The sequence below is a fragment of the Anomaloglossus baeobatrachus genome, chromosome 3, assembly GCF_048569485.1.
Source record: "Anomaloglossus baeobatrachus isolate aAnoBae1 chromosome 3, aAnoBae1.hap1, whole genome shotgun sequence".
NCBI lineage: Eukaryota > Metazoa > Chordata > Amphibia > Anura > Aromobatidae > Anomaloglossus > Anomaloglossus baeobatrachus.
In genome coordinates, this window is record NC_134355.1 from 169,903,196 (window position 1) to 169,923,855 (window position 20,660).

The window sequence follows — 20,660 nt, forward strand, 5'->3', positions numbered from 1 at the left end:
AAAAACAAGCCCTCATACAGTTTTGTACTAAAAAAAAAATAAAAAAGTTATTTGCAAGCGCAAATGGTAACAAAAAATAAAAAATAAAAATCTTTATTTTTATATAGCGCTAACATATTCCACAGCGCTTTACACACATAAGGAACACTCTCCCCATTGGGGCTCACAATCTAAATTCCCTATCTGTATGTTTTTTGGAGTGAGGGAGGAAACCGGAGAAAACCCACGCAAACACGGGGAGAAGATACTAACTCCTTGCAGATGTTGTCCTTGGTGGGATTTGAACCCAGGACCCCAGCGCTGCAGGGCTGCACTGCTAACCACTGAGCCACCGTGCTGCCCGTGGCAGAAGGTGATAAAGGAATCACAATCGACTGCAAGAGTGAATTCATTTTTTTGCATTTGGGAAGTTCTACAAATTAAGCCAACACCAAAAGTAAAAATATCAAAACCATATAACATATGATCAGAAACATTTCCAAAGCATGGTGACCCTGAAAGGGGAATTATCAAGCCAAATGGGCACTGTATATCCTCTAAATAAAATCATTTCCAACAATAGTTACCCGAAAAGTGTCATCCCTGTGCCATGTAAATAGAAGCGCCCACACTGCACCACCCTGGATAATAAAAAACATAACGTACCCCTCAATTAAAACTAAAACACATGGAGAGCCAGCTGCGTCCCAATCCTCTGCTTCGTCTCCATTGATATTTGCCTTTATTATTGATCATAAGTGATGCAGTAAGCAGCCATGACACTTTATTATTTAAGGCTGTAATATTTCTACTCCATGTGCTGTTAACCCTTCATATAAATGAAGAACAGGTTCAGTTAAAGGGTAAAACTCTTCCCATAATGACCTGAATTTGGGTAGGGGAAGTGCAGCTATGTTCTATTTACAAATACGCACCGCGCTCCATTATTTTTCTTCAAATGGAAAACACTTGTTCTTTTATGACCTTGTGTCCTGTTTACACTATGAAAAGAATTTGTTTTTTTTTCGGAAACTTTGTTTGGAATTCCTCATTAATTAAGAGGGCACATTACAAGTGGATGTGAAATGGGTAAAACCTCGCTGCTTCCTTGACTTAATGATAATGATATCCCAAGCTGTACCTAAGCTGTTTACAATGCTCGCCGACAGCATATTATAACACTGTTAGATCATTTCCTACATGGAATTGCTCGGTCCTCTTATCTTATTGGCAATGGAATAGCGCTGAGTTGTTACACGAGGGAAACAAATATTTGTACTGCCATAATTGATGCTTGAAAGCTGATGGCTTACTGTACTTTTGTCACAACTTTGTTTTCATTGTACATTACGTACTCTATATTAGAAAACTATCACAATCTGTAATTAGAAACTACTTTCCACAAATCAATTGCAGAAGGAGTGACCAGAAACTATGCAATAATGTAGAAACAGAGACCCTGATTCCAGCAATGTGTCACTTACTAGGCTGCTTGTTGAGGCTTTGATAAAATCCCTATTTTATTAGCAGATTATCTCTAGAGGACTAGTAAACCTGCACCATGCAGTCCTCCATATTCATGAGCTCTGTATAACCCCACCCCCATCACTGCAACGTTTTGCCTATGCACATAGAAGGCTGCCAATCCGTGGTGTAGGTGGAGTTATACAGAGCTCTGCATTCAGAGAACTGGTAGATCTACATCAGATAGAACAGAGATTTTACCAAAACTGCAGCAAGCAGTCCAGTCCGTGACAGATCAGTGGAATCAGGGACTCTGTCTCCACATCATGCTGCTCTTAGGGTACCAGAAATCTAGTGACAAATTCCATTTTTTGTATATCCAATATTTTGACAATACTCGTATATTTGATGTATGCACATGCATACATCTAAAAAAACAAGCACTTTTAAGGCTGCGTGCACAAAGTGCATTTTGTTATGTGTTTTTGATGCGTTTTTTGGTAGAGTTTTGTCACAAAATTGAATGTGTATCCTTATACCAGCAAAGCGAATAAAGATTCTGAAGTATTGTGCACACGTTGCTTATTTTTTCTTCCAGATTTGCTGCAGAAAATAATCTGCAGCATGTCAATTCTTGATGAGCTTTGCCTGCAAAATGATGAGCAAAAATGCCTGCAAAAAATGCTGCAAGAACACGGCACAAATCCACAGCGTTTTTGGTTCGTTTTTCTGCCAGAAGATGCAGACTTGGTGCAGAAAATGTCTGCACAAAATGCTCAATGTGTTCACATAGTCTTAATGAGTTATCTTCATGCACTCTAGAATGCCAGAAACAAACATAGATGATGTACTTTACTTTTGCTATTGGGAGTATAAAGGCGTTTATCACAATCTCCATAGCATATGTTCACCCAACCTGATGAAAGTGACACCAAAACGCGCGTTGGGTTGGGCCTCACATACACAATTGCTTTTTGTCATGCATACAGTTTAAGGCTATTTTACTACACACTGCTATGTATAACTATGAGCAAACAACTTGTTGCTCCTAGAATGTTAACGCTTGGGATACATTCATTGGATTGTCCTTCACTTTTTCAAAGCCTGCCATCATATAGCACAACTCTCTTAGGGATATACCGTATTCTCCGGCGTATAAGACGACTGAGCATATAAGACAACCCCCAACCTTTCCAGTTAAAATATAGAGTTTGGGATGTATTGTACATACTCGAGTGTAAAAGGTACCGTCACACATAACGAGATAGCTAGCGAGATCGCAGCTGAGTCACGGTTTTCGTGACGCAGTAGCGATCCCGTTAGCGATCTTGTTATGTGTGACACCTACCAGCGATCAGGCCCCTGCTGTGAGATCTCTAGTCGCTGCAGAATGATCCAGGCCATTTTCTTCAAAGGTGATGTCCTGCTGGGCAGGACACATCGCTGTGTTTGACACTGTGTGACAGGGTCACAGTGACTGCTGAGATCGTTATACGGGTCGCTACTGCAACCTGTATTGTTCCTGCATCACTGGTAAGATCTGACTGTGTGACATCTCACCTGCGACCTCCCAGCGACTTACCAGCGATCTCTATCAGGTCGCATTGTTTTCGGGATCGCTGGTAAGTCGTTGTGTGTGACTGGTCCTTAAGCCGACCCAAGTAGTATCCCTATTGTTTAGTGATGTCCCCTGCTGTAATGTCCCCATTGTTTACTGATGTCCCCTGCAGTAATGTGCACATTGTTTAATAATGTCCCCTGCTTTATTGTCCCCGTTGTTTTGTAATGTCCCATGCAGTATTGTGCCCATTGTTTAATAATCTCCTCCAGCTGGTTCCCTTCTGTACCCTATCATGCAGTTGTTGACTCATAATAAAAGATATTCTCACCTGTCCTCCATTCCTGCAGTGTCTTTAGCTGCTTCTTGCAATACGCACACAGACCCCTCTGTGATAGCATGTATGGAGCGGCCGATGCAGGATGTCGTCATGGCTTTACTACAGTTGAATGCTTTACGGCGCTACAAAGCATTCAACTGCAGTAAAGCACGTCCAATACACAGGGCCGCCGCTACTATCAGTGCTTTACTGCAGTTGAATGCTTTGTAGCGCCGTAAAGCATTCAACTGTAGTAAAGCCATGACGACATCCTGCAGCGGCCACTCCGTTCACGCTATCACGGAGGAGTCTGTGTGTCTGCAGTCTGCAAGAAGCAGCTTGAGGCACTGCGGGCATGGAGGAGAGATGAAAATATCTTTTAGGCCTAAGCCACATGGCGAGAAAATCGGTGCGAGTGGAGTGCGATAAAACATCGCATTCCCCTCGGACCAGTTATAGCCTGTGTGTCAGCGCACATGAGCAATTATTTTCTCAGCCCTAATTGGACCGAGAAAACAATCGCAGCATGCTGCAACTGTAATGCGAGACTCTTTTCTCTCGCACCCATTCAAGTGAATGGGGTGAGAGAAAAATCGCACTGCACTCGCGGTACACCGCTGTACTGCCAGTGCAGTGTGAGAATGGCAATAGCCGACTATGGAGGAGAGAGGGAGAGAAATCCCTCCTTCCCCTCCTGAGTGCCGGCCCGCCCCTCCTCAGCACTGGCCCGCCCCTCCTCAGCGCCGGCCCACCCTCCGCAGCTGAGGTCTGCTCACATGATCGGATCTCAGATGCAGGCACACTCGTATGACACTCGGCTCCTGCTGTGCTGCCAGCGTGAGCCGAGTCTCATGTGAGCATCGCAGTAGTGCCCAGTGTGGCCCCAGCCTTACTGTGTGTAAATGATGGCACCGTGCACCACCGTATAAGACGACACCCAGAGTATAAGACGACCCCCGACTTTTGAGAAGATTTTCAGGGGTTAAAAAGTAGTCTTATACGCTGGAAAATACGGTAAATCTTATACTATAATCTTCAGTTGTCCTGCTGTGAAAATATGTCTGGTCATATGTTTATATTCACACATTGTATTATTTAAATACACTTGTATCTAATATTGATTAAGCACTATTTATTACATAGGCTGGTGCTCTTGCTGTTATCAATCATTTATCTGGCAATAACCTTCCTTTTGTGTATATTAGACCACATGTACTTTTTAGTGGAACATTATGTGTGTGTGTGTGTGTGTATATATATGTGTGTGTGTATATATAGCTATACATATGGTGTGTGTATATATGTGTGTGTGTATATGTGTGTGTTTGTGTATATATGTGTGTATATAGCTCTGTGTGTGTGTGTGTGTGTGTGTGTGTGTGTGTGTGTGTGTGTGTGCATACGCTTCTTTTAATCAATAAAGTCAATCTTTTGCATTAACCTCGTTGTCGATCTTTGCTCTTTTCAGTTACCTATGTTGACACATTGGCATTATTCCTTTTCTATACTGATGCCAAATCTGCATTTTTATTTTTTGCTGCATAAGAAGATGGCGGGTCCATTTACCAGCATTCAACACAGATTGCAGAACAGAATCCATAGTGAAATCTTTGTATTAAAAAGTATGAGCCCCCATTGTGCGGGTTTCAGGTTATGTAAGAAATAGGATGTGGAATATTATGTTAAACTTTTACAATTCATTGGATAAGCAAAGAAATGTGTAACTGTACTATTAACAAAAGCCCACCTTTAACCAGATGGAATAGGTCAAAGTGGGAAACGACTACCTGAAAAAAATAAAGTCTTATTTGTTAAGATTAACAAGTACTCACCTGAAAAAGTCCAGCTTTGCTGAAGAAGGTGAACTGGGCTCTTGAAACAGTATAGAAATCGTCTTGACTTAAGTTTGACAATAGGCTGGATGGAAGGACAACAGATGCCAATGGATTATCCTGATTTTTCTTCATGTGAACCTGATGGAGAATTACATTGACATAAACAATTTATATTGAAAATCTCCTTATATCACAATATTCTTAACAGTTTGTCTTGTGTATACAGCATTCGTAATATTATTGATACAACAGTCGCATTTTGCTATACCTCAAAATCAGACCCGTTGCTCTGAGGTCCAACGCTGAAGGACGACCCATCGTATGAGGTAGCATTTACTTTGGAAACCCCTAAACACAAGTTTCGTGACACAATGCTGACAGATGGTCCAGGGAACTGAATCTTTAAAGCCAAAGCGTCTATTGTTTTTAGCGCTCTGAAATAAACACAATAACAGAAGAAGTAAGCTCTAGGAAAATATTACATAATTACCATGCACTAACATCCCTTGATAATTCACTTCTTCTGGTAACATTACGTACTATATTAAATATTTAGAATTAAGTCTCTCCATTGTGCACATTTTATTTGGATTATCTGCTTTAAAAAAAAAAAAAGCTTGGTTAGATCGGTTACAGATTTCCGCTTTCAGCAGAATCATCAGTCCAATAGCTCATTGACAAATAAATTAAATATTAAACAGTATGGTACTTACTGAGAGGAGGACGTTGCTAGTACATTATCGGAACTGCTTAATATATTGGAAAATACAGTCACAACAGTTGAGCCCAGTTCAGCGTTAATGTCGGGAGCATCATTCACGATTTTCTTTAGTTGTTTGACAACATCATTAACTTTCTCTTGCGTTAGCTCCTGGCCGCTTGTAAGGTTTAACAATTGATTGGCCAATTCTTCAGCATTATCTGTGAAATGATACATTGCTTAGTCCACATGATTTAGGACATTAAGGGTATGTGCACATTAGGTATTTGGTTCAGGAATTTCTGCATCTCTTGCAAGTAAAAGCGCAGCAGCAAAAACATGCGTTTTTGGTGCAAATTTTCCCATTCATTAGTACGGGCGAAATCTGCAACAAAACACTGAAAGAATTGACGAACTGTAGATTTAAATGAGCACCAAATCTGGAAGGGAAAAAACTTAATGTGTGAATGAGACTTCAGGATTCTTATTCATTTTGCTGGAATCAGGAAACCCTTCAGGTTTTGTGACAAATCTGCAGTGAAAAAATGCAACAGAAATGCAAAAAAAAATGTGCACACAGCCTAAATCGACCTAAATCTTGCACATATTAACATAGTGTCACAGGTGTCATGGGTGACAGAGCCAGTCATGTGGTTTCTGGCAATAGAAGGTCCCAGGGTTTGGCTACACAAATTGCTCCCTGACTTTCTATTGTCCCTGCTGTTAGTATTCATTGTATTAGGTAGCTTTCCTGCTGGGGTTTCATCTCTTTCACTTTGGGACCCAGTGGAGCCCTCCTTCCACCCAACTGCTGATTATCAGTACTTCCCTTGTGCTTAAACACTCCCATCTTCCCTGCACTTGTGCTGGTGATATTATTCAGTTTATTCAAGCTCTGGTTGCAAGCAGGTGGCTTGCTCTCATCTGTAGTATCGTTGCTGAAACTTTTAATGAAATTCTACCTGTGTTATCTGTAGATAAGTAGTTCATGCATTTTCCCCTGTGTGTCCTCCTTGCATCTTCTTTAGTCTTTAGTGTGGTTGACAAAGAGCTCATCCCACCCGTTCCCTATTTAGGGTCCAGCACTACGGATACCTAGGGTCAGGTACCAGCTCGGCGTATAAGTGCGGATCCTATTCAGGGTGGTGAGGGACACGTTTCATCTTAGATATACTCTCAGTCATAGCTTTTATGACTTCAATAAACATGTGGTACAGGCGTATTGTTGTTCTGATGTCTTGCTGTTAGTTATAGTCTGTATGACTGAGAGTCTGTCTTGAAACGCGACAGCAACAGTAAGCCAGTACCACAAGTCAAAAAAGATGTAACTAACAGTCTGACTAGTGTGAACATGTCAGGGACAGCGGTATGCCTATACTATACTTTAATAACATTACAATAAAGGTTTATTGGATTTTTTTTTTAGCTGTTCGATGCATCAGAGAGGTGACTAACTGCAGACTGTATGCTATCAGGTGGTGATAGGAACCGAATCAGGATTAGATGTATCTTGTATGTTTTTTCTTAAAAAGAGTCTGTCAACCCATATCTCATATTAATTTTTTATGCACTACTTATACTGCCCAATTGGGACTTAGCCCCTATAAAAATCATACTTGGAGTACTGTCAATCATACTAAGGGGAGGTACAGCATGATGATTAAGGGGCAGAATGATGCACTAAAGTGGCAGGTATGATTTTTATAGACAAAAATTATGTACAAGACGAGTCTCAATAAAAAAACATACCTTTATTGATTCAGATTAAATGTCCATAGTAGCAATTATGCTCATCTCAGATGAGATGATTTTTATAGGGGCTACATTTTCTATAGACAATAAGTATTTTAAATTGAGTTTTCGAGGTAACAGGTTCCTTTTAAATCATTTTCTCTTGCATACCTCATTGTAGACCAATGAAAAAACAGCTCCAATCTTGAACAGAGGAAATGTCAGCCCCATATTACGATATTATAATCATCATAAAGTTAAAATTCCTACTGAAGTGGTTAACCTCTTGTACTCTGGATTAATTGATAAGACGCATTGATTTTTAGTAAATACATATATGACCTAGATGGTGTGTATCCAATGTAGACAATGTGCTACAGAAATACATTGGAAACCGCCATAAAGAATCACTTACAAATGTATGTAAATAATCATTTCCTCATTTATTGTTGTTACCAGAAACATTTTCTGTAGCATAATTAGGCCTCATACTTCATTATTTCATGAGAACTTTTCAGAAATAATGGAAGCATTTAGCTTCTTTTTTTTAATCAAGTCCTGATCTTAACCTAAAAAATTCCAAAAAACATACTGATCGGAAGTAAATGAGGCCTTAACACCACAATCAGTACGGTAGCTTCAGAGTTGGAATTTGCAATTCTTTCCAGATGTCGCGGAAACCAATGACTACAAATCAGCAACCTACAAAAGACCATAGGCAGCAGTGATATACCGCTAATATTGACAGACTATGTGTCTGCTTTGGGGCCCATGAGTAGGGAGGGCCCAAAACCAGAGCCCCTTCTGACATCGCACTTTCGACTGTATCGGCAATGCTGAAAGCAATGATGGAAGAAATTGGATGGAGTGAAAATGGATGAAAAATTACTTTTCATGATCTGCCAAGTTGTGAAATGTGCCCTTCTGTGACCCTGCCAAATATTCCTTATTTGTTTTTTGGGGTGGGGGTTAACTAGAACTTCTGATATGGCGTCCCCTAATTTCTATATAAGCCCCTGATTGGCAGCTGCAAAAAAAACTAAAATAATCTCAATCTCAAAGTGTATAGAGTTTAATATATACATTTCATAGTATGGTGGTAGGAGCAGGAAACAGAAGGTTTTTAACATCTAGGCAGGAAAAATGGAAGCAACATCTTAAGGCCCTGTCACACACAGAGATAAATCTGCGGCAGATCTGTGGTTGCAGTGAAATTGTGGACAATCAGTGCCAGGTTTGTGGCTGTGTACAAATGGAACAATATATCCATGATTTCACTGCAACCACAGATCTGCCAAAGATTTATCTCTGTGTGTGACGGGGCCTTTAATCCTGCTTTTAGTTTTCATTCTTATTAAAAATGCTGGGTTTCTTACCTGTGCAGTTGCTCAGATCCGGCGAACCCCAATACGAAGTATAGTTATGTTGACCCAAATAGCTATAAAGAAAAAAAAAACTTACTACAGGGTAAGAAAGTGATATAGTCCAATAGAACATTTTTAATCTGATTGTAAGGGCAGGGACACACGACCGTATTCTCCACATCCGAGAAAAACGATCCAATTGTTCTGATCAGTTTGATCAGAGGGGCATCAGTTTTTTTGGACAGGGAGAGACAAAAAAAAGAGTTCTCCATTGAAGGCCACGTTCACATGTTCAGAATTTTGTCATTATTTTACATCAGCATTAGTAAGCCAAAATCAGGAGTGGAACAGTCAGAGGAAAAGTATAATAGAAACACGGGCATCACTGCTGTATTTGATACCCACTCCTGGTTTTGGCTAACACCTACTGAGGTAAAATTCTGACCAAATACTGAATGTGTGGACAAGTCCAAATTCATTCTTTCGGTCTGTAAAGATTGGACCTAAGTGTGGTCTAATTTTTATTACGGACCCATAGACTTGAATGAGCGACTGACATCCGATTCTCAGAGGAAAATCGTACATGGAGGCAACTTACAACAAACTGATAATGTTGCTGCAGTTTTTTTTTCAGCAGTGTCTCCCTACAGCGATATATGGAAAGGGGATTCTACATGAAACAATCCACGATAAACCATAAGAATATTCTCCTTGTTTTACTTTGTACATTCAATTCCATAGAATTAAATAAAGGTGTTTCTCTAATATAATGTAATTACCAGAAATAATCAGATTTAGAATCAAATAACATCTAAACAATAATTTTCAAGCCATTCCCATACAGGGTTTTATCTAAGGAGCGTGTCTCTACTTACTGCAAGCTACCGTGTTTCCCCGAAAAAAAGCCCTATCCTGAAAATAAGCCCTAGCATAATTATACAGGATTTTTGGAATATGCTTGAAATATAAGCTCTCCAAAAATAAGCCCTAGTTAAAGTCAGGGTTTGCGTTAGGAGGAGTCAATCTTCGCAATTTCTCAGTGCCCTACTATCTTAGGGACCCCAGCAGTTGTATTTCGAAGTTTGTTTAAAGGGCTCCGTGACCTCGGGGAGACGGTGACGTCCGTCAAGTTCCTGACACCGAGGCCAGCTGGATTGTCCGTGAGTGATTGGCTGTGGGCGGAGTTTCACCGCTTGTCACAGCCCATCTGCTCCCTCCTCCCTCCTCTCTCGCTTCAAGCAGGAGACACACTGGGCTGTGACAAGCGGTGAAACACCGCCCACAGCTCAGTGAGTCAGGAAGACTGGGGCCGTCCTCAGGGATGTGACATTTCCGGAACTTGACGTGACGTCACCAGGTCCCTAAGGTCATTGAGCCCAGGGGTCACGGAGCGGGGAACAGCTGTCCGCAATAGCGCCTCTCACAGGCACTATTGCCAATATAAGGTATTTGAGAGAAACATTGTTTCTCAATATAATATCGATCTAGACAATAAAAAATATGGGTGAACCATCCTTTTAAGGACCTTTGATGACTTCACAGTCATGTGACATAATGCAATCAAAGGTCTCTTAATTGCAAGAGTCTAAAAGAACTGAACAGGAGACAGGCTAGTATGCAGGACTGGCATTAGGGGGAAGGGAGAGCAAACTGGACAGTTTCAAAGGGCCCCCATTCTGCTAAGAGCTCTAGAGTTTATATTCTGATGATAATACTAATTGTCACCAAAAGGGCTCTTAATTGCAGAAGTCTAAAACTGAAGAGGAGACAGGCTGGTATGTATGTGCAGTGTGTCTGTAGATAGATAGCTAGATAGATAGATAGATAGATAGATAGATGGATAGATGGATAGATAGAGAGACATGAGTTACACACAGGGTTTGGAGAGTTATGTTGATGTTCTCGAATGTAATACGACTATATATGAATTAATTTTAATTTTTGTTTCTTCAAGAATAAATGTGGATTGTTGTAAAAATAATAAGACATCCCCTGAAAATAAGCCCTAGCCCACCTGTTGGAGCAAATAAATAAATAAAATATATAACATAGAGAGAAGAAAAGGAAGTACAATAATATTCATATTGGCCCATATGCAGTGAGATTATATATATATATATGTATATATACCGTATATATATAATCTCACTGCACATTGGCCAATATGAATATAATTGTACTTCCTCTTCTTCTCTCTATATGCTGAGCATTAATCCAAATAATGATAGTCTTACTATAGAGATTAGATGTGAAATCAGATGAAATCTTTATGTAGAGTTATTTATTGCAACCTGATTTTCAATAAGTGAAGTACGACTTACTAGTAGCAGTTGGCACAACCTTACAGTAATGGCCCTCCTAATGAGAATGATTATACATAATCTACCTTTTAAATTGAATCTGTCAGCAGGTTTTTGCTACCCCATCAATGAGCAGCATAATGTAGGAAAAAAAGATCCTGAATCCAATAAATGTGTGGCATATAAGGCTGATTGCTGCAATTTTGATAAAATCACTATTTTATCTGCTTCAGATGTACCAGTACTCTGTACACTGAGCTCTGTGTAACCATGCCCACACCACTGATTGGCAGATTTTCATGTAGACTGTGCATAGGCAGAAAGCTGCCAATCTGTGTTAAATATGCTTGACTACCTGGCAGCAGGCCAAGTAGTCCTCTAGTGATAATCTCTTGCTGGTGAAACAGTGAATTTATCAAAACTAGAGCAAACAGCTCAGTAAGTGACACATCACTGGAATCAGGATCTCTGTCTCTACATTATGCTGCTCTCAGATTAGGTGGAAAAAAAAACCTGGTGACAGATTCCCTTTAAGATCTTTATAGCAAAATACACATTGGCCTTGTTAGAAGAGTTCACATGTCTCACCATGTCCTTGAAGCTGTGTATGCAGGATTTTTTGGACATGATAAAATTGCAGTTGTTGTTGGATTTGTACGAGGCCACAAGTATGAATTTGGCTTTTCTTGTTGTTCACAAAGATCTGACAAAAAAATAAAAAATGAGAGAGGTTTGTCAGTGGTAATGTAGAAATATTTATTTTATAAGTTGGTGAATACTATATAAAATGCGCAGTATAATTTTTACATGGGAGTCTATGGGAGCTATATCTCACTGTATGCTGTATACACTTACCAACTGCATAAACTTCAAGTGCTTTAACAGTCAGACCAGGGTGTGAGCTTTGATTAATCTTTTTTAATATATCATTTTTATCCAATACAATGTTATTACTGTTGTTATACACCAGAAGGGCCCAGAAATAGTAACTGCAAAACACAAAGGCAATTATGGACAGATTAGTAACATTGAGGATTCAAGGAATTCCTATTAATACAGAATTAACATTTGTGGTCCAAACATATTTTATTGACTGTCACTTTCACAGAATATGATTTTTCTTGAATTTTGCAGAACAAACAAAACTGAACAATTTTGAAATGTTGTCCAATCTTCCTTCACAGAGACCCTAATAAAGTGTTACACTGAACTCTACTCACTCAGTTTCCCTCTTCTTATTAGGTATCAGTTTTTATTGACCCACTCCTAGGGATTAATTTCTCTTCCCCAGACCCTTGGATGAGCATCTTTAAAGAGAATCTGTCATGTGAAATTACTCAATCAACCTGCAGATATGGGGTTAATCGTGTTCTGAAGCTGCTCGGCACCCGCAATTTGAGCATTCAGCTCCCATTCATCAGAGTGGCTTCAGTCATTGCACAGTGCATAGTGAGCGGCAGCTGTAACCACGCCTCCCGCCCTGACTGACAGTCGTCTCTATTCCTTATCTCCCTATGTCTGTGTCTTAGGCTGCTTTCACACCTCAGTTTTTTCCCATCAGGCACAATCCAGCAAAAACTTGAAAAAATGGATCCGGCGTCTGTTGCCGCCGGATCCGTTTTTTCCCCCATAGACTTCCATTAGCGCCGGATTGTGCCGGATGGCCTTGCGTTCCATCCGGCAAAATTTGCTTGTCCGGCGGCCGGATGGAACGCTGAGGAGAACATTTTTTGTCTCCGGCAAAAAACTGCATCACGCTGTACGCCGGCGTGTTTTATAATGGAAGCCTATGGATGCCGGATCCGGCGTAATGCAGCAAAAAAACTGATATGGCCGCCGGATCTGTTTTTTTGAACTGAGCATGCTCACAGATCCATCAAAAAACTGAAAGAACTGATGCAAAAAACTGATGCAACTGATACGTTTTTTCACCAGATCCGTCGCATCACTTTTTTCACTGGATCATGCCTGATGCCAAAAAACTGATGTGTGAAAGCAACCTTACAGGATCTGCTGTTTTGGCTCGGTTTCCTGTCCTGGTCAAGTTTTTTAAGACCATTGTCTACTGAACATTCACACCCAGTCCAACAGGCATTCTCCCCACAGGATGCCCAGACTACAATACAAGTCCTCTCTACTCACACTCACGACGCTAGGCAGCTTTCCACTTTCCATCCATGTTTAGCTCAAATGCTCTAGCTAGGTCACCTCTCTCACTGTCAACTACACACAGTTATGCATAGTCCAAGACCGTACTTTCAGGCCATGTCAGTGTGGCGCCCCTGAGGCTTCCGTCGCCACAGGTCATTGCACCCCATCTGCGGTGTGATGCCCTATTCTGGGAGAGGAAGAGAGTGAACTCCGGTCTCCTGGTAAATTCACACTACACCCATTGTTAGGGACACACAGGACCAGGGAAAGTGGCAGGCAACCCTCCCATGCTGCATGCTGAGAGGGGCTGTAAGACCCATCCCTGTTCCCATAGGGTGGTAGCCTAGCAACTGGGGGGGTGGGAGGAGCCATCTGAGAGTAGATAGAGAAGGGAAGGTCAAGTTTAGTCAGTTCGCTCAGGGAGTGGGAGAGTGAGGAGTGAGCATGTAGGACGAGAAGGAAGGAAAGGGTCGCAGGGCCGCGGGTAGTCCTGTAAGGTACCACGAGCAGTCCTTGTTGGGTACCGCTGCCGAGGGCCCAGAGGCGCTACGGGTAGCTGCAGGCTGCGGTGGCCCGTTCCACGGTGACATCGGTGGAGTGATTAGCTGCGACAGGGGACGGTCCCTAGAAACTGGAGGAGTGAAAAGACAGTCTCCAGACAGTAAAAACCGAGGCCCAGGGAATTGCAAGCTCCCAGGGCCAGAACCCAGAGCAGACCTTCAGAAAAGGGGTAATCAGCCGACAGGTGACCCCCCAGCCTGGAGACTGTAATGGAGGCCAAGCCAAGTCCATCTACCTAAGGCAAGGCTAGTGAAGACAGCAGAAAAAGAGACACCAAAGAGAGGGAACCGGATTTCACGCTCTGAATCATCCAGAACTGACGGAGGTCCCTGACAGTGGTCCCAGCAGTCTGAGGGTCCCTGCAACTGTGACGGAAACTGTGAGTAAAAGAACTTGAACTGCACCTCTGAAGTCGCCTCAGTTATTTCCTCTGCATAGACATTCACAAGCACCAACTGTGCCCCGGGAATTGCTCCACCTGTGGGGAGCAGTACCACCATAGCTGCCATCACATCATCCCGGTGGCCTCACACAGCAGCGGCGGCTTAGTAGCCGCATACCACAGGTGGCGTCACGAACACAAACTTTAATTCAAGCCACATATTTTACTGACACCCACCAGGGCCACGGAGCCGGGCCCAGCCACCACTGACTACCACCGGACTAGTCCGGCCCGGCACCGGGTGTCCCATAGCCCTGGGGTGGGCGAGTCAACTTTTGGCGTCACGAACAGGATTTCGTGCCCGGTCTAACCGGGTACTGTGCGCCTGAAGAACCGTGTGACAGACTGTGTACTTTACTGAGAAACCGCCGCCATTAGCGCTGCTGAGAGCGGGAAGAAGGGGGGCGTGAAAGAAGAAAGGGCGCGAAGAGAAGCCCCGCCCCCTTGTCCAAGAAAAGCGCGCGAAGCGGTGCCCGCCATAGAAAGCGGAAGAAAAAGAAATGGCGACTAGATAAGCTGGCAGGCTGGCAGAGAGAGTCTAAATGCCAGACCAGCAGATAAAGAAAATGTACCTTATCGCAGCGAAGGTGATGCAGCAGATCCGGCAAGCGACGCGCGGAGCAGCGACCGCCAGAACACCGGAGATGCTACTGAGGGGTGAGTCATTTAATGCCCCTGCCGGCGCGGGTGCCCCAACCCCCGCTGCCGTGCCCGCGGTCCCTGAAGAGACGCCCGGCACGGCGACGCCGATCCAGGCCGCAGCCACGCCAGGTGCGGCCCGCCAAGATTTTGCCGCCGGAGCGGCGCCCATCCACACCGCAGCAGCGACTCCAATACAGGCCGCCGCCATGCCAGGCGCGGCCCGCCAAGACCAGCAGACGCAGACTGTGCTGACCGCTGTCTACCTGCTGCCAGGTGGGGAGCCAGAGAAGAATCCCTACATGTAAAGAAGTAAGGAGTTGCTGAACTGTATATAGCCCCTGTCTGCCCCTTATTCTTTTCGAAGATGACACCCTTTCCTGCTGTACTGCCCCTGATGCTTTTTGAAGACGTCACCCCCATGTTATGTGCTACCGGGCCACTGAACTGGAATGTGGGCTCCGGTGGAAGTGTATGTGTTATGTCCTACCAGGCCTCTGGACTTAGTGGCTGGTATGTTGTGTATGTGTCTTATGTAACCAGGCCATTGGACTTAATGGCTGGTCGATTGTCCCATTATTGTTTGATTGAAAGAAACGAACTGCCGGGCTACTAGACTTGTAGTAGCCAAAGATGTAATTAGTTGCACCCGTTGTGCCCCCTACCAGAATTATGGGGGATTTGCCTGAACCGTGCAATGGACTGGAAGTGCACACATAGTTTCTTTATAGGAAGTTTGCAACGTTCATGATATGTGCCTCCCATAAAGGGAAGAAATGTTTTACAGTTTATGTTATTGCATACCAAAAATGTTTTGCAGTTCTCCATATGTTTTTGTTGTTTTTCAGCCCGAGGACGTGCTGGGATTTGCTGTGGGGGAGTGTGGCGCCCCTGAGGCTTCCGTCGCCACAGGTCATTGCACCCCATCTGCGGTGTGATGCCCTATTCTGGGAGAGGAAGAGAGTGAACTCCGGTCTCCTGGTAAATTCACACTACACCCATTGTTAGGGACACACAGGACCAGGGAAAGTGGCAGGCAACCCTCCCATGCTGCATGCTGAGAGGGGCTGTAAGACCCATCCCTGTTCCCATAGGGTGGTAGCCTAGCAACTGGGGGGGTGGGAGGAGCCATCTGAGAGTAGATAGAGAAGGGAAGGTCAAGTTTAGTCAGTTCGCTCAGGGAGTGGGAGAGTGAGGAGTGAGCATGTAGGACGAGAAGGAAGGAAAGGGTCGCAGGGCCGCGGGTAGTCCTGTAAGGTACCACGAGCAGTCCTTGTTGGGTACCGCTGCCGAGGGCCCAGAGGCGCTACGGGTAGCTGCAGGCTGCGGTGGCCCGTTCCACGGTGACATCGGTGGAGTGATTAGCTGCGACAGGGGACGGTCCCTAGAAACTGGAGGAGTGAAAAGACAGTCTCCAGACAGTAAAAACCGAGGCCCAGGGAATTGCAAGCTCCCAGGGCCAGAACCCAGAGCAGACCTTCAGAAAAGGGGTAATCAGCCGACAGGTGACCCCCCAGCCTGGAGGCTGTAATGGAGGCCAAGCCAAGTCCATCTACCTAAGGCAAGGCTAGTGAAGACAGCAGAAAAAGAGACACCAAAGAGAGGGAACCGGATTTCACGCTCTGAATCATCCAGAACTGACGGAGGTCCCTGACAGTGGTCCCAGCAGTCTGAGGGTCCCTGCAACTGTGACGGAAACTGTGAGTAAAAGAACTTGAACTGCACCTCTGAAGTCGCCTCAGTTATTTCCTCTGCATAGACATTCACAAGCACCAACTGTGCCCCGGGAATTGCTCCACCTGTGGGGAGCAGTACCACCATAGCTGCCATCACATCATCCCGGTGGCCTCACACAGCAGCGGCGGCTTAGTAGCCGCATACCACAGGTGGCGTCACGAACACAAACTTTAATTCAAGCCACATATTTTACTGACACCCACCAGGGCCACGGAGCCGGGCCCAGCCACCACTGACTACCACCGGACTAGTCCGGCCCGGCACCGGGTGTCCCATAGCCCTGGGGTGGGCGAGTCATCAGGTCTACCAATCATGAAATTTCCACTGCAGTCTCTAGCGGCTATAGAGATTTTTCTAACATAACCACTGGACCTAATTAGAGTCTCCAGGGGTTTAAAATGAAACAAATATATATTTCCATAATGCTAACATATTCCGCAGCATTTTATAATTGATTTGGGACATGTACAGACAATAAAGACATTATGGAGTAACACATAGTTCAACAGTTACTTGCAAGATTACAATCTATAAGGATATAAGGGGGACACAATGCGCAAAAAGTGCTCAGCCATCATTGTAATAAACAGGAGATTCCATACAAAGCCGCATGATCAGGTCATCAGCCAGTAGCTGTCTAAGTACAGTTACCAAGTGCTATTGGGTGCATGGAAGATGTGACGATAGATGCATAAGAGGGACCAGATTCTGAGGGAAAATTATAAAGGAGAAACAGGGAAATAGTTAAGTTAACCCCTTCACCCCTGGGCGATTTTTGTTCTTTTGTTTCTATTTTTATTTTTTCCTCCCTTTCTTCTAAGAGCCATAACTTTTTTATTTTTCCGTCAATATAGCCATATAGGGGCTTGTTTTTTGAAAGACAAGTTGTACTTTGAATAACACCATTCATTCTGCCCCATATACTACAGGAAAATGGGAAACATTGCTGTAAAATTGCAAAAAAGTGCAATTGTTTTGTGGGTTTTTTATTTACCGTGTTCATTATTTTGAAAATCTGACCTGGCATTATGATATCTCAGGTCAGTACGAGTTCATAGATACCAAACATGAATAGTTTTACTATACATTTTTCTAGGTGGTGAAAACAATTTCAGAAGTTCGTAAAATAAAAGAATTGTACTTTTGTTGCCATTTTCCAAGTCCCGTAGTGTTCTCATTTTTTGGGATCTGTGGCTCAGTGAGGGCTTATTTTTAGCATTTTGAGCTGGCGTTTTTAATCATTCCATTTTTGGATAGATGCGACGTTTTGATTGCCTGTTATTGTATTTTAATGAAATGTTGCGATGAAAAAAAAATGTAATTTTGGCATTTGGAATTTTTTTCTCGCTACGCCATGTACCGATCAGATTACTTGATTTTAAATGTTGACAGATCGGGCATTTCTGAACAGCAATATCAAGTATGTGTATTTAAAAAAAAATTAAAAAATGTATTGTTTTATTTTTAATGGGGCAAATGGGGGTGATTTGAACATTTAGTTTTTTTATTTCTTAATATTTTTTTATTGATTTCACTAGTCCCCCTAGGGGGACTTTATGGTTACACAATCCGATCACTTCTGCTGCAGCATTGCTCTCATCAGCAGATAGCTGACTTCCTGTGAGTGTCGATACTCTGCCAGCAGTCACAGAAAGTGAGTCATGGCAGCGACAGGAGTCTGATCCCGCACCGCTATGACAACCTAGTGGCACCCTGTGATCACTTCACTGGGTTGCTGATGGCAACGGTGAACGGCGTTATCCCACCAGAGCGTATTATGTTGCGCTGTCAAAGTTTGACAGTGTGATCTAAGGGGTTAAAAGGCAAAAGTGAATCTGTTAGCCTCACATGTCTGCTGATCAGATCAGCAGACATGTGTGGGGATTACCACGGCCTTGCCCGGAGAGCCTGCAGCAATGGGACAAACACGGCCAAGGATGTACCAGTACGTCCTTGGTCATGAAGGGGTTAAATAGATGATCTGACAAATGTGAAATGTGTTTTTAAAGCACACTTAAAAATGTGAAGGCTAGGTATTCGTCAGATCGTCTAGGGAAGAGCATTCCAGAAAACTGGCACAGCATGAGAGAAGTATTGACAATGGAGGGGATTTTGGATTATGGAGGATGTTAGTGTTAGATCAATTACAGAATGGAGAGCACGGGTTGAGTAGTAGACAGAGAGAGATCGGGTTTGAATTTCCATCTTCCAATTTCACTCTTATACCATGGCAGTGCCTAGGCTGTTGTCATTTCACAGTCTAAAAATGTGTGAACTACACTTTCAGCCTCAGAATAAAGCTTAATTTTAAATGGATACATTAAAATATTTACATAACTGACATTATCCTAATCTGACCTGACGACAACATGATGATTTCACTTAATATTAAAAAACCATAATATTACTAAAACAGGCAATTTTAAAAAGAATTTCACTATAACTACATATACAGTAGTTAGACATGAAAATACACCTTTCCTGCTGGTAAATTTACCTTTGAGTGTTGTTGCTTTCAGGTAAATCTCTGGGAAATCTTGCAAGATTCTTCATAGAACTAAAACAAAATAAAGAATTAGCTAAGCATATTAAAGGTTTGTCAGACATTTGTGTGTGTGAAGCTGAACTCACTCCATACCAGGCGGATGCCCACTATGTTTCACAGCCTGCATCTGCCTCTAAAAGCAGCGAACAGAGCTTAGATCACTACTGTTTAACCATGTAAGTGACGTAATCAGTAGCTAAAAGCGGCATTTAAATGGTCTGCGTGCCACTGCTCTCACACACAGCACAGTGGCTCCCATGGCCCTTCATTCCAGTGATGCAGTTGCAAGGAGCTGAAAGGTCCCCGTGGCAGGTGGGAGACTGCTGAAGGCCCACATGACTATCATTTTAGTCCTCCTGTGAAATGTTGTTGGGTTAAATGCCAAAAGTAATTAAATGACAAAATTGCTGGTTTTCGGTCGCTGCAGTTCCCTTCCCCTGAAAACATGCTATAAAAAGCAACCTAAGTGTCACTATCCCAAAATGGTATCACTAAGAACCACAGATCAGGACAAAAAAAAATCTCTCACATGGCTCCATCAATGGTAAAGTATTACTTATAGGTTTCACAATATATATATATACTAGCTGTACTACCGGGCTTTCCCCGGGTTAATAACTGTTGTGAACAAAATAGAATGTATTAACAAAAATGTATTCTGCACACAAAAACCACAAAACAAATAGATAGAAATGTAATTATTAAAAGGCAAAAACTAAGCTAATAGAAGCATTTCACAACATATATTTCAACACCACAGATATTCCACACAGATTTAACTAAATTGGCCAAGTAATGTGCTCCGTCTTTCTCCTTCCAGGTCTGTCTCTTTCCAGGTCTGTCTCTTTCCCTGTCTGCCTGTCTCTGTCTGTCTCTTTCCTTGTCTGTCTCTATTTCTCTGTCTCTTTCCCCGTCTGTCTCTTTCCCGGTCTGTTTCTTTCCAGGTCTGTCTCTTTCCAGGTCTGTCTCTGTCTGTCTCTTTCCTCGTCTGTCTCTGTCTGTCTCTTTCCCCATCTGTCTCTGTCTCTTTCCCCGTCTGTCTCTGTCTCTTTCCCCGTCTGTCTCTGTCTGTCTCTTTCCCTGTCTGTCTCTGTCTCTTTCCCTATCTGTCTCTGTCTCTCTGTCTGTCTCTCTGTCTGTCTCTCTGTCTGTCTCTCTGTCTGTCTCTCTGTCTGTCTCTCTGTCTGTCTCCCCACCGACATCTTATTACCTCACATATAAGCTTCTTATACTTTGAATGTCTTTTGTTCCTATAGCAACCAATCACAGCTCCTACTAATAACCTGTAGTTCCAGGCTCCATTTACTTTAATGGAGGCATGTTTTTTGGAGAGTA

At 43.0% G+C, this 20,660-nt stretch overlaps 1 protein-coding gene across 4 annotated transcripts in view; it reads right to left on the reverse strand.

Moving 5' to 3' along the window:
- Window positions 1-20,660, reverse strand: part of ADGRG6 (adhesion G protein-coupled receptor G6) — a 202,103-nt gene that overhangs the window by 24,482 nt on the left and 156,961 nt on the right. For all 4 annotated transcript variants that reach the window (XM_075339576.1, XM_075339575.1, XM_075339574.1 and 1 more), the window contains 7 exons: window positions 19,278-19,337; window positions 12,106-12,239; window positions 11,839-11,953; window positions 8,963-9,024; window positions 5,869-6,076; window positions 5,424-5,589; window positions 5,153-5,293 (listed from right to left, as the gene is read on the reverse strand). In XM_075339576.1, coding sequence (XP_075195691.1) covers window positions 5,153-5,293; window positions 5,424-5,589; window positions 5,869-6,076; window positions 8,963-9,024; window positions 11,839-11,953; window positions 12,106-12,239; window positions 19,278-19,337 — 886 coding nt within the window. The remainder of the gene's footprint in view (window positions 1-5,152; window positions 5,294-5,423; window positions 5,590-5,868; window positions 6,077-8,962; window positions 9,025-11,838; window positions 11,954-12,105; window positions 12,240-19,277; window positions 19,338-20,660) is intronic.